This window comes from Engystomops pustulosus, chromosome 7, assembly GCF_040894005.1.
Source record: "Engystomops pustulosus chromosome 7, aEngPut4.maternal, whole genome shotgun sequence".
Taxonomy (NCBI): domain Eukaryota; kingdom Metazoa; phylum Chordata; class Amphibia; order Anura; family Leptodactylidae; genus Engystomops; species Engystomops pustulosus.
In genome coordinates this window covers 151,396,019-151,410,453 of record NC_092417.1, presented here as the reverse complement: position 1 = coordinate 151,410,453, position 14,435 = coordinate 151,396,019, and the positions used below count along the sequence as shown (strand labels likewise).

The window sequence follows — 14,435 nt, the reverse complement described above, 5'->3', positions numbered from 1 at the left end:
ATTGTAAGTGGCTTGTATTGGCTGTATATGGTATATAAAAATAAAGTGCAGGTCCACAATTAAGCAGAACCCAAATAGATTATCTTCTCCACTTCTGTATAAAATGTTGTGATGCAACAATAAAAATACAAAAATGACATGCAGAATAAACAACATTATGCAGGTCTAGGAATTTCCAAGCAGTTAATCTGCAACCTGCATCACTTTTGACAATTCTCACCTTTTGTCCTATTCAGGTGTTTTCTGGTTAACCCCCTTAACAACTTGGCCATACTTTGTTTTTGTGTTTTTATTTTTCTCTCCCCATCTTCAAAAATCTACAGACTTGTGAGAGGGTTTGTTTTCTGCATAACAGATTGTATTTTGTAGGGACAGTATTTAATATTCCATGCCCTGTACTGGATAGCAAGAAAATGCTTTTCAAACTTGTACTTTGCAGAAAAAACACATTTGCTCCATTTTCTCGTGGGTTCGGATTTTACATCTTTTACTGCTCGTTCCAAATGACATCTCCCCTTTATTGTTTGGGTTCTTCGATTCAACATATTACTAGCAAGGGGTGGGTAAGAAAAGAAAAAAGAGCTTATATTTACTTTCGTCGATGCTGCCAATGTCCTGCTCTGTCGCCCGCCAGTGTTGTGCCTCTGTTAGTTTACAGAGGCGGGGTACGCTGATCTAGCAACTTACGGTTGCCAGCTACAGCACTGAATATAAAGCTGTGCCCAGCAGCAGTGGTGGGGTCAGCATGCCCTGCTTCTGTAAACAAACAAAGGCACAGCACTGACGGAAGATGGCCCAGGATAACAGGAGGGCCGGCTACTATTTTTAAGACCCCATTGGATACTTTAACTCTAGGGAATCTGATTGCTCCTACCATATACCGCAATAATAATGTGTTGCAGTAGATGGAGAATTTGGTATAGATCATGGCACCTGATCATCAGTCCCCGATTGCGTCACAGGAAGCAATGGTCAAGGTCAATATTGCCAGCTATACTTCCCTCTTTGTGGGCGTTACCAATGGGGCTGTGAGCCTTCCCCCAACTTTATAAGTTGAGTGTACAACAACTGTGACCCCCACCAATCAAGAGAAGAGGGGTCCAGTTCACACTACAGGGTGAAGTGGCAGGAGGACCATGTGTACTGCAGATCTATTCAATTGTGTGGAATTGTCAGATATAACCAAGCACAGCGCTATCTCTAACTGAAGGCCCAACTCAGGCAACCACAACACAACCATATAAATGAATGGATCTTTGGGGTCCTGTTCTTGTGATCGGTGGATGTCTCATCAGTCAGACCCTCACCAATCAGATTGATATCTCTTATCATGTGAATAGGTAATAGCTTGCAAAGTTGGTTCAACCCCTTTAACATACATGAAACACATGGAGAAATAGTGTAAAAGGACCCCTTTAATGTTACATGATATTATGTATGGTGTAAAAAAAATGTTCTAATGATGATGAGGCTATTTATATAGATTATGGTCTTACCTTGTTCTCTGCATATGCAACCAGTTTTGTCCATGCTGCAAAATCATCCGGTTTAGCGACAGCAATTTTAAAGTAATTGGTAAATTCTGGGGGCATATCTGGATCTTTGGATTCTTCCTCATCATCACTGCCTGAACAATCCTCAGTGGTGAGGACATCACAATCCAGGGATGATCGGTTGGACATAGAGAAGGATCCTGTTAAATAAAGCAAGAGAATGAACGTCAGAATGTGACGAGCACTTGTGCAATATAAAGTCTAAAATGTCACAACACACGGGTGATTAAGTGGACTGTGATCCAGCAATGTTGTGAGATATGTCCCTACACAGTCACTAATACTGTGTGTGCTTGTCTCAAAGGTCTGTGTGCAGTATGGAGCACTTAAAGATAATTCCCACAGGTTTGACACATGCCAGGCATCTGAAGGGTTTTAATGATATATATATATATCCATTGACAAAGTATGTTGATGGCTTGTTTCTTACAGATTGAGCTATAAATTTCATTGCTATGCGAACCCTTTAGATCACTTAATTTAAACTTTTTTCAGGAAAGGGGGGGGGTCACTTTCTCATAGTAGAAGATTGCAAAATCTGAAGGATTAAACAACAGTGATCATTGTTAAAGGGGTTGTCTGGGATGAAGACCTGTTTTGTATGTGGCCCCTTTGGGATTTCTATAAATGACCTATACTTGTAGTTTCCCACGACAATGCACTGTGCCGCGATTCAATAAGATCGGACGGAGTTCACAATCTTCCTCCTGGTGTAGGTGCAGTGTCTTGCCCCCCCCCCCCGATTTGTGTTGCATGAAACCCGGTGCCACTACGTCAAAATCTGATCACGTGCGCTAAAACTTCCTTCTAAATACCTGTCCCTGCGGCGCGATCAGAAACCCTGACGGAAATGTGATCCACGGACCCTTAGTAAATAAGCCCCAATGTGTGAACGCAGCCTCATACTGAGGACTTAAAGGGGCATTCCCATCTGGGCATTCCCATTTAATTTAATGCATTTGCCATATGTAAACATTTCTTCAATTTGATGTTATTAAAAAAAATGTTCCTGTGTGAAGATAACTTCTCATAAATGTAGTAATGTTGTTCCTTAGAAACAAGATGGCTTCCTCGGATACGACCACCTCACATTTTGGCAGAGGTGGCCAGACATGCGCAACTGAGTCCTGTCTGACTCAGGACGGCCGTGGGACCTGCAGTAACTCCCGAACATTTCATATACAAAAATCTTTTTGGAGTGATTGCTCAAAGAAACAAAAGCTTTTTGTATATGAAATGTCCGGGAGTTACTGCAGGTCCCACAGCCGCCCTGAGTCAGACAGGACTCAGTTGCGCATGTCTGGCCACCTCTGCCAAAATGTGAGGTGGTTGTATCCGAGGAAGCCATCTTGTTTCTAGGGGACCAAATGACCACATTTATGATAAGTTATCTTCACATAGATGTTATTAAAAATTTTTTACCTATGTGAAGAAATGTTTATATACAGCAGATTAATCAAACTGAATGTGAATGCCCAGACGAGAATACCCCTTAAATGTTACAATAAATGATCATTGTTTTAATCCATAAAAACTGCTTTATGTGTACCAAGCATGTAGACATACCGGTCACATACAGCACTTCATGCCATGGCTCAGTAATGTAACCAGACACTGGAAGAACAGCTGCTAAAATTACTTGCACGATTTATACAAGCACAAGAATATTTACATATAAATGTAGATAAAATGTTTGCACTGCACCCCCCGAGGTAACAGCAGGCAGCACGCGGGGCTGTGCTCTCTGCCCCCACACAATTCATGCCCCAACAGCTGCAGAAAACCCCGACTTACTTCTCCACTCACCCTCCATCTTCTCTCTGCGTGACGTCACGTACACCGCGCTGCTAGGTCGCCGGGTGATGACGTCAGGCACACCATGTGGTGGGTGTGAGAATTGTGGGCGGCGCCCTGTGCTGCTGAGGTAACTGGCAGGAGCGCGGTGTGATACGTGCTGATGTGTATGGAATGTACACTAGTGCACTATAGGAGGAGGGAGTCTTGTATATACATGTGTAGAATCTATATACACGGCATATGTATGGAGGGAATATAAAACATTCATCAATAATGGAAAAGTAGAAACTTTTAAAAACTAAATAAAACTTTCATTTCAGTCTTTGTTTAAATCCATTACAAGCAGAGACCCCCAGGCAGTGCTGGATTTAATATAAGTCGGGCTCTTCCAGACCAGCCTTGGGTTCTGTTGGGTCAACCCTTGTGTTGATGGCTGTGTATGTGATGTATTACAGATGTAGCACGTCCTTCCATACTGTGTACAGCTACAGCATAATATGCTCCTGTGCAGGTGGCCATAAAGGACAAAGTAAGGCCATGTTCACACGGTGATGGGAAGTCCGGCTCTTATTAGTGAGCTGGCTCATTAGGCTTCGCTCGCTGATAAGAGCCGGTTCCTGAACTGCTCCCAATTACATATAATAATAATAATTCTTTATATAGTGCGCACAGATTATGCAGCGCTGCACAAAGCATGTCAAATTGGTCCCTGTCCCCATGGGGCTCACAATCTAAACAACCTACCAGTATGTTTTGGAGTGTGGGAGGAAACCGGAGTACCCGGGGAAAACCTAGAGAACATACAAACTCTTTGCAGATGTTGACCTGGGTGGGACTAGAACACAGGACTCCAGTGCTGCAAGGCAAAAGTGCTACTCACTCAGTAATAGGGAGCATCAGCCCAGCTATTCCCCCTCTCCACATCACCTTTAACGCGATTTTTATCAGGTTAATGGGGCATGGTTAACCGATTATGGTTAATGGGGGCACCTGTTAACAATGGGTTTTTGTTTTAATTTTGTTAACACATGTGTTAACATCACATTTACACTGTTTTGCATACACAAATGTTAACAGTAATGTAATTAGGCAAATCACCTCTCCTTAGCTGTTGTAATGTGTTTCAAAACTCAACCAAACGCACCATGTGACCACCTCCTGAAAGTGACATTAGGTTATCAAATGTTACCTCAACATAACGCAATATCAGCAGGGGTCGAGCTTTTGGATTGTGTCTCAAAACACACCTTGTGAACGTCGCCATAGGCTCCATGTACACGTCTGCAGATGACAGCTGTGCTCATGGCTGCCATAGAGAAGCATCCATACATTAAGAGGATTACTAATGTGTCCCTACAACATATAGCATATACATATCATACTGTATGCTATGCCTGAATTCATGGGGGGGGGGGAGTGGGCAGGGGCCCCTGACACATTGCTCAGCAAGAGGCAGCAAAAAGGAAAGTTGTTACCTGTGTCTTTGCATCCTGCATTTTACACAGTATACAACATACTGTATGCTGAACAGAATGTGTATTTATATGCTGAGTGTATATATCTAGAGCTGTCCTGGCGTATATACTCAGCGTATACTGTAAATATTTGCTATCTACTGTAATGCAGACAGGGGAAGCGGCAATGGGAAAAAAATCATAAGGATTTGGAACAAAACTGATATGAGGATTGGTTCAGACTAAATAGATTTGGATTCAACCCATATACAGGCAGTCCCCGGGTTACATACAAGATAGGGTCTGTAGGTTTGTTCTTAAGTTGAGTTTGTATGTAAGTCGGAACTGTGATGATGTGACCAGGGGGAGGGGAGGCCTGCTGGTATTCACCACCATAAATTAACCTAATTGAGCCAGTTTGTTGACAAAACCAGCATGTGGCTGGGCTTCAAAGACCTATACAGACATACCGACTGCAGGCCTCACGCCCCCTCGTCTCCCAAGTTTCAAACAAAGAGCCATTAAAACTTTCACATCACCAGGTTGAATAGAGACAGTTATGAAGTTATGGTCCGTCTCACCAGAACACCAAATACATTTTTGGATTGGTTATTCTTCGTAAATCATAACAACCCATTGTTCATTGCTCTAGGATACTTAGATCCAGAGATATCAATATCTCTGGATAGGACCATAGCAAATGGGTCAGGTTTGGTATCAATGCGATCCTGGGATTCACCCGGATCCAATGATACCAGAACCATGACCCCAGGACCTTCCCATGGGGTAGCTGTGGCTTCTCCAGGGCTCTGGATGTAATATCAGGTAGGAGGGACCATTGACCCCCCTTAGGGTGGACAGAGGTGTGTCCACACCTGATATAATCGGGCGCCCTTGAAGGGGCTGGTGTCTTTTGTCCTGGGGGAAACTAACATCAACTAAGCGCAGGGAAGATCTAAAAGTGTGGACTATCCATCCCCATTAGGCCACACACAAAGGTAACTAACTAACTAACTAAACTGCTTAGACTTGTGGTGCTACCCGTGTAATTTGTACTCTGTTTACCGTATATATCTATTGTGTGTACTGTATTGTCTAGTGTGCCCTTAAGGCAATTAAATATAAAATCTAATCTGTGTTGCTCTTTTATCTCGATCACGAATCTTACGTCCGGGTTTCTCGCTTATATACATGCTACCGGGTTGGTTCCTCACCCTATATAATCCCGTTACGGACCGGGCTTATATTAAAGGAGAACTGGTGGCAGCATAAGGCTGATAATATTCTGTCTCACTGCGGCTAGTGAGAGGGATCTTATAGCCATTCAGGGATTTGATTTAGGGTTGTGCCATATCCGGAAGTTGTGTGGACAACTGTAAATCACTTCCTGCGCCTCTCAGAACCCGTGCGTTCTGGGAGTGTCTGTAAAAGGATAACTGAGTGACCTTACGTACCCTTCAGGGGTCCGGAACGTTGCGGTTTCCTTCACATTGGTGGCAAGCGGTGGGATAATCGAGATAATAGTGTTTGATTGTGTAATCCATACTCTCAAATACTAAAGATTGCCAACAGCAGCTTTTGTGTTGGGATCTTAAGACCGATTCAGCACTAGACACAAGCAGAGTGCAATTACAGTAAGGTGTGAGGTACATCAAGTTGCAGTTCTTTGTTAGTTACCAAGAGCTGTGATAATGGCCGGTAGGAACAAAGGCAGGAAGAATGCTGCCAGTGCTGTGGACATTACAGAGGACGATGCAGTACCGCAGTTGGACCAGGAGGAGGTGGGGGGCGCTATTGTTCAAGGCGAGGGGGAGCTCTGCCCAGACTCCCCAAGGAGCCAGTCGCCAGTGGTCAGTCCCACATTGGACCGCCCACTGCCCGCCCACCCACATGGTCTGATGGGCTCGGCGGCCATCTTGCAAGCTGCCTTGTCCAGTTTACAGGCGGGGAACCATGCTGCATACGAGACCCTCATGGCTGCTGCAGAACGGCGAGAGCGAGCAGAGGCTACAGAACGGCGGGAGCGAGTGGAAGCAGAGGCCGCAGAAAGGCAACGGGAGCGTGAACACCAGCTACAGATGCTCCAGCTACAACAGTCTGCTCCTGCTAGTCCAGTGTTGCCGGAGAACCATGTCCCAAAGCTGCGGACTGAGGACTTTCCCCTGCTGGATAAGGGTACTGACTTGGACACTTTTTTGCTGGCTTTTGAAAAAACTTGCCAACAGTACCATGTGCCTGTGGACCAATGGGTTCGGTACCTTACCCCTCGTCTCAGAGGGAAGGCCCTTGAAATATTCGGCTATTTGTCTAGCGAGACCACCCTGACTTATGAGGATATCAAGCAGGCTCTGGTCCATCAGTACAACCTAACCCCTGAGAATTACCGGAAGAAGCTCCGGAGTTTGCAGCGGGGGTCTGCTGACAGCTGGACTGATCACATGAGGGCTCTTCTCCGAGCAGTGGACCAGTGGACCTCAGGACTGGGACTTACCACCTTCCAGCAGCTGAAGGAGCTAATCGCCATTGAGCAGTTTTTGTGGAATTGCCCGGAAGAGTTACAGCAGCACCTTCGTGACCGGAAACCCAAAGATGCTTTGGAAACAGCTGGCCTGGCAGATGAATACAGCAACAACCGGACTCTGGAGACCAGGAGACCTGCTGGCTGGAGAGGGGGTAAGACCAACACCATCCCGGTCAGGGAGACCATCCCTGCTACCCCTGTCCCTAAGCCCAAGGGGGCATATTTCCATCCTTCCCTCTCCATGCCGGTTGGTGAACCTCGAGTATGTCATCTGTGTAAACAGCCGGGACACTCCAAAGCAAATTGTCCCCAGCGTCACAGGGCCCCGGTACCGTCCCTAAAACCGTCCCCTGTTTTATGTGTGGGTGGGGGTGGTGGGAGATCCCATGATAATTTGCAGCCCGTCACCATAGGCCAGGCTAGGGCCATGGGACTGAGAGACACTGGTGCTGGGTTGACCCTCGTACGGCCTGAACTGGTGTCCCCACAGGATTTGATACCTGGGAAAACACTCACGGTTTCTGGAATTGGAGGAACAGAACCAGCACTGCCCATTGCCAAGGTGTATTTGGACTGGGGTGCGGGGAGGGGCATGAGGGAGGTGGGCGTGTCACCTGACCTTCCTGTGAGTGTTCTGCTGGGAACAGACTTGGGCCGACTAGTGTCACAGTATGTGACCCCAGAATCATCAGGGACTGATCGCTCAGACAGCAATATGCAGCCGGCCGCTGTAACTGTTGAGATTGATTGTTATGACTCTGATGTTGATATTGTCAATGATAATACTGATGTGTGTGACCTACCTACTGCCAGGAATGTGGGGGTGGGTAGGGTCATGGGTCCCACTTTGCCCTTGGGGGAGGGGACCATCGAAGCAGAGGGTCAGGCTACTATAGGGAGTGGCCTGTCAGCCTCTGGTTACCTGTTGTCCTCTGACACTCCTAGAGTAGGGAGAGACAGGGGGCTAACAGCTGCGGGGAAAAAGCTTGCAGGGCAGGACGGGAAAATACCGGGACTAGTGAAGTGCCCAGGTAAGGACTCTGTGCAGAGCTTATCCCCAACCGGACTGTCTCCGGACCGGGCCCGTCCGTCTGCCTTGGCGACTGGGTCAGAGGTGGAGAGGAAGTGGACGCTACCTGCGGTCACAGCAACCATTGCTGCTGGGACGTGCGGTCGTAGCATTGTAGCCCCTCGGGGGCTCGCAGACTTCCTTCCTTCTGATCAAGTGGCTGCCAGGTCAAATGGAGGCCAGGAGACAGATCCGGGGAAGCTGGCAGAAGATGTGGGGGTTTCTTCTACTCTCCCCACATCGAGTCAGTGGTTTCAGGAAGGAGGGCCTGACAGCGAGGACGGGAAAGTGCCGGGAGAGGTAGGTATTCACGGCAAGGACTCGCTACATGGCCCATCCCCAACTGAACTGTCTCAGGACAGGGCCCACCTGTCTGCCCTGGCGACTGGGTCAGAGGCAGTGAGGAATCGGACGCTACCTGCGGTCACAGCGACCATCGCCGCTGGGCCGCGCAGCTGGAGCGTTGAAGCCCCTCGGGGGCTCGCCGACTTCCTCACTTCTGATCAAGTGGCTGCCAGGTCAGATGGAGGCCAGGAGACAGATCCGGAGGAACTGGCAGAAGGCGTGGGGGTTTCTTCTACTCTCACCACGTCGAGTCAGTGGTCTCAGGAGGGAGGGCCTGTCAGCGAGGACGGGAAAGTGCCGGTAGAGGTAGGTCTTCACGGCAAGGACTCGCTACATGTCCCATCCCCAACTGGAATGTCACAGCACCAGGTCAGTCTGTCTGCCTTGGAGACTGGGTTGGAAGCTGAGAGGAAGCAGACACTACCTGCGGTCACGGAGACCATTGCCGCGGTGACGTGCAGGCGTAGCGTCAAGGCCCTTTGGGGGTCCACTGCCTTCCTCCCTTCCGACCAATTGGCTGCCAAGTCAGACAGAGGCCAGGAGATCGATCCTGGGAAGCCAGCAGAAGATGGGGCAGTTGCACCAATTCTTGCCACGTCCAGCCAGGAGTTTCCGGCAGCGTTAGACGCTGACGCTTGCCTGAAAATTAAGGAGAAGCAGGTGGTAGAGTCCCCCTTGGACTCAGACTCCAAGCGGGCCTGGGACCAAGGGCGACTGTACCAGAGGACAGTTCAGCAGGGTACACCGGAGGTATGGCTCAGTGACCCACATGCAATGGTACCCTGTCCAGTTTGGGCAGAGGAACCCATTGCGGATGTAGAGGCTTGCCAGCAGCTCCGGGCGGACCGAAGGTCCCAGCTGCGGGCAACCCTTCACCCCTTCCGGGAGTTGCTCAGCAACCAACCTGGGAGGAACCCGTTGGCAGTCCATCACATGGACCCCGGGGACCAAACCCCATCCCAGTTTTCAGCATACCGGGTCCCTCCTGAGGTGCAACAGTGCCACAGCTGGGTGACTGACGTGATGCTGAAGCTGGGTATCTCTCAGGCATAGAGAGGTAGTGAGTGGGCGCATGGGGAAACACAAAGGTATTACCCCTTAGCGCCCTCTATAGGAGGGAGGTGTGATGATGTGACCAGGGGGAGGGGAGGCCTGCTGGTATTCACCACCATAAATTAACCTAATTGAGCCAGTTTGTTGACAAAACCAGCATGTGGCTGGGCTTCAAAGACCTATACAGACATACCGACTGCAGGCCTCACGCCCCCTCGTCTCCCAAGTTTCAAACAAAGAGCCATTAAAACTTTCACATCACCAGGTTGAATAGAGACAGTTATGAAGTTATGGTCCGTCTCACCAGAACACCAAATACATTTTTGGATTGGTTATTCTTCGTAAATCATAACAACCCATTGTTCATTGCTCTAGGATACTTAGATCCAGAGATATCAATATCTCTGGATAGGACCATAGCAAATGGGTCAGGTTTGGTATCAATGCGATCCTGGGATTCACCCGGATCCAATGATACCAGAACCATGACCCCAGGACCTTCCCATGGGGTAGCTGTGGCTTCTCCAGGGCTCTGGATGTAATATCAGGTAGGAGGGACCATTGACCCCCCTTAGGGTGGACAGAGGTGTGTCCACACCTGATATAATCGGGCGCCCTTGAAGGGGCTGGTGTCTTTTGTCCTGGGGGAAACTAACATCAACTAAGCGCAGGGAAGATCTAAAAGTGTGGACTATCCATCCCCATTAGGCCACACACAAAGGTAACTAACTAACTAACTAAACTGCTTAGACTTGTGGTGCTACCCGTGTAATTTGTACTCTGTTTACCGTATATATCTATTGTGTGTACTGTATTGTCTAGTGTGCCCTTAAGGCAATTAAATATAAAATCTAATCTGTGTTGCTCTTTTATCTCGATCACGAATCTTACGTCCGGGTTTCTCGCTTATATACATGCTACCGGGTTGGTTCCTCACCCTATATAATCCCGTTACGGACCGGGCTTATATTAAAGGAGAACTGGTGGCAGCATAAGGCTGATAATATTCTGTCTCACTGCGGCTAGTGAGAGGGATCTTATAGCCATTCAGGGATTTGATTTAGGGTTGTGCCATATCCGGAAGTTGTGTGGACAACTGTAAATCACTTCCTGCGCCTCTCAGAACCCGTGCGTTCTGGGAGTGTCTGTAAAAGGATAACTGAGTGACCTTACGTACCCTTCAGGGGTCCGGAACGTTGTGGTTTCCTTCACAGGAACTGTATATTTTATCATTGTAATCCCAGCCAGAACTTTTTTGGCCTCTGTGACAATTGCATTTTAAAAATGTTGGGTTGTCATAAGAATCAATAATAACAATAAAGCTTCATTACAGACACCTCTGATAACTGTTACAGCTGTTTATTGTAACCTAGGACTAAAGCACAATAAATTACCAACATCCAGAGGTCCGTTTGTAACTAGGGGTCGTATGTAAGTCGAGTGTTCTTAAGTAGGGGACCGCCTGTATTTCGAAAAGATCGGCAAAACTTTAGTGAAGTGAATCTTGGATGATTCACTCATCTCTAGTCACAGCGGGGGGGGGGGGGGGGATTTATTAAGACTTGTGTATTGTGCGCCATTATTCTGCCACGTGCAACACTTGATAAGTGCCCCCGTGTGTTTCTTGCACAATACAATTGACACATTTGGAAAACATCAAGTCTTTGGTTGCCATTATTGTAAGGCACTTGGTATGGTACATTTACCTAGGATTGATGATTCATTTTGATCTTTTGTTTGAGGAGAATACTGCCTATTTGCTGTACATTGTGCGGTGGCTATGCTTTATATTGCTGTTCAGCTCTCTACACCTGAATTGGACCAATCTGCAAAAAGGTCACATGACTCATGGACCTGACATTAATGGTCTGTGAAGTATAATTGGGTGCTTACTAGGGCACCCCAAGTGCTGCTTGGTGGGGATACTCGGTTTCAGACTGCTCAAAATATTCATCACCTAAACTGAGAATATATTTCCCTATTCAATATTCCTATTGAATTCATTAATTTGGCTCAATAAAAAACATCCCATGTCATTAGTGGGGGAACCCCTTTTAAGGTTAGTATAGGAAGCAATGAGATTCTAATTTTCTCAGTAGCGCTTCCTACATTTGAAGGTTGTACAAGGTAAAGACTTCTTTTAGTAAATCCAGATGTGCACTCAGCCGCCGGAATGAAATCTCCTCTAAGTCTATAGTAAATACATCAGGCCAATTGTACATACCCTGGCCCGTTCCTCTCCTGGCCCTGTCACACCCACTTTTGGAGCCATAAATTACATCTTTTTTATGCCTTTTTGCCAGGTTCTGGCATAGTAATTGTCCCCCATTGTGTTTTTTACACATCATCTTATCATAGTACGTAAGGTTGCTAATCCTACAAGCCAATAGAGTGAAAGGTCTTGCGAGCTAGGCCCTCACTCTTATAGTTCCATATGACTGTTTGTATTCTGTAATGTAGTATTTTATTTGTATGTGTCCCCTATCATTTGTAAAACGCTACCGAATATGAAGGCGCTATATAAATAAAGATTATTATTATTAAAAAAACCTGCAGGGCTGATGCCAAATGGTCAAAATAGGTTTAGGATACTTCCTGACCCCAATATGGGGAAAAAAACTCCCTGGATTAACATCAACTATTTACAACAAAGTTTTGTTCTCACATAAACAATACCTCAATGCTTTTCTTTCTTTTTTTTTTAGTAGGCATTCCATCATGCCAAATTGCATTGTGCATGGCTGTGTTCGTGCAAAGAAGAAACAAGATCCTCCTATAATTCTTCATAGTTTTCCAAAAGAACCTGAAAAAATTAAGCTCTGGCTGCAACAGACAAAACAATATGGCGATGACCTTGATGATATGGTCCTTAAAGTATGTCTAGGAAAAGCAAATGACGTTTATAGAATGTGTTCCTTACACTTCACACATGATAGCTACTACCATGATGCTTATCGGAGAACTTTAAAAAAGAATGCCCTTCCTACTATTTTTAATGGCATAAATCCATCTTCAGTTTTATCATTATCTTTAGGATCTACAAATATTCCATCAGTGTCTGGGCTATGTTCCAATGTTCCATCAAGCTTATTGAGTCAGCAACTCTTCCCTTCTGCTCTGACAGAAAAACAGAAACAAGGGGTGTTCATCCAAAGGTAACCCCACAACCCACCATGCAGCAAATGACTCTAGTCCCTGTGGTTCCTCAAACTGTTTTCTTTCAAACATGTGAAAGTAGCCAAATGTCTAATACAGAAACAACAACAACATCATCAGTAACTATTCTGTCGCCTGCAAATACTACATGTCAGGCCACAAAAATGTATTTAGGATTTTCTGGTCATCAGTCATCTAAACCTTTTACTCTTCCAGTATCATCATCGAGCGTTCAGAGCACATCTGCTATTTCAGAGCTCATAGCATCACCACATGTTACTCAAAGAGAACAGCGTACACCTGTTAAAGTGCAGGAAAGTACTTCAGTCCCTATGATATTTCTGCAAAGACCCTCTTCTGTTTTCTCAAATTTGAAATTGCTTTTGGGTACAGAATTCAGGTCAGAAGCTACATCTTCCAGCACATACATCCCATCTGCCACCACATCTTCCTGTTCCATGGTATCCTTATCCTCCGCATCAAGTCCAGTAATTTCTGCCTCTGGATTTAAAAAGTCTTCTTCTAAAACTCCCGACACTAAACCTTTGACTGTGGTTGTTGACACAAAGGCTTGCCCCATAACAGCTCTTCAAGTTTCTGGAAAAGTGTCCTCTGTCATGCAAACGCCAACAGCCCTATCTGGTTTGACACATCTACATCTGTTTTCCATATTCCACTTAAAACATCTAATTCACAAACTCTAAATGCTGATCCCCAGCCCCCATCAAAGAAAAGAAAGCTTAGGGAAATTACTGTTCCTTTGAAACCACATCCTACATCCTCTACAGCACCCAGTGTTTTGCCTGACCAAACATCTGTTAATACAGCAAAATTTTATTTTGTAGCAAGCAGTGCAACATTGGCCCAACCATCTTGTCTGATTCAGAAGCTTTTACTGGTTGACAAAGGTGTCAACACCGATAACTGCACAAACAGAAGAAGCTGCTGTGTTTCCACTGACCCAATGTATAGCAAAAGAAATGCAAGTACACAAACTTAAATCAAAACATTGTAAAATTATGTGCACCTTGTCAGTTCCAAGTGAAGCAACTGATCACCAAGACTCCAATGTTCCTCCTTCCGTCATGGAAATCTTAGAATTTAGTGACCGTTGTCCTTCCAGGTCATGCAGCGATGACAATGATTCTTTTGACATTTTGGAAGCAGTTGGTGTTCTTTTACCAACCATAAAAAGTACCTTGACGTTACTATATTGAAAACAGAACTCAAGATAAAAACAGAAGAGGAACAATTTTGGGGCTACAGAAAGAACAAGGGCTTGCGATGTCTCTGCCGTGTTTTTCTTTCTTGGGAGGGGTTCTTCCCGGGACGCTGGGTCGATTCTTGTCTGGCTGAAGAGGGGGTTTTTACCCTCTTTTTGTAGACGTTAAATTTCTTTCCAGTTTTTTTCCTCCTGTGGCGCCTTCCGCTCTTGGACCCGGTTGTGCTTTGGCAGGTGGTGGGTCTCTGGTGCGAGTGTTTGTTCA

General features: G+C 46.1%; 1 protein-coding gene across 4 annotated transcripts in view; it reads right to left on the bottom strand.

The window, feature by feature from the left end:
• The window catches only part of LOC140071044 (pre-mRNA-processing factor 39-like), a 39,964-nt gene extending 25,529 nt beyond the window's left edge, over positions 1 to 14,435 (bottom strand). Inside the window, exons 1-2 of one of the 4 annotated variants that reach the window (XM_072118274.1) lie at positions 13,976 to 14,435; positions 1,497 to 1,693 (exon numbers count right to left, since the gene is read on the bottom strand). In XM_072118274.1, the coding sequence (XP_071974375.1) occupies positions 1,497 to 1,682 (186 nt within the window). In that variant the 5' untranslated portion in view covers positions 1,683 to 1,693; positions 13,976 to 14,435. Of the gene's footprint in view, positions 1 to 1,496; positions 1,694 to 3,119; positions 3,197 to 3,347; positions 3,483 to 13,975 lie in introns of those variants that run through there. The other 3 variants (XM_072118273.1, XM_072118272.1, XM_072118276.1) reach the window with 3 other exon arrangements.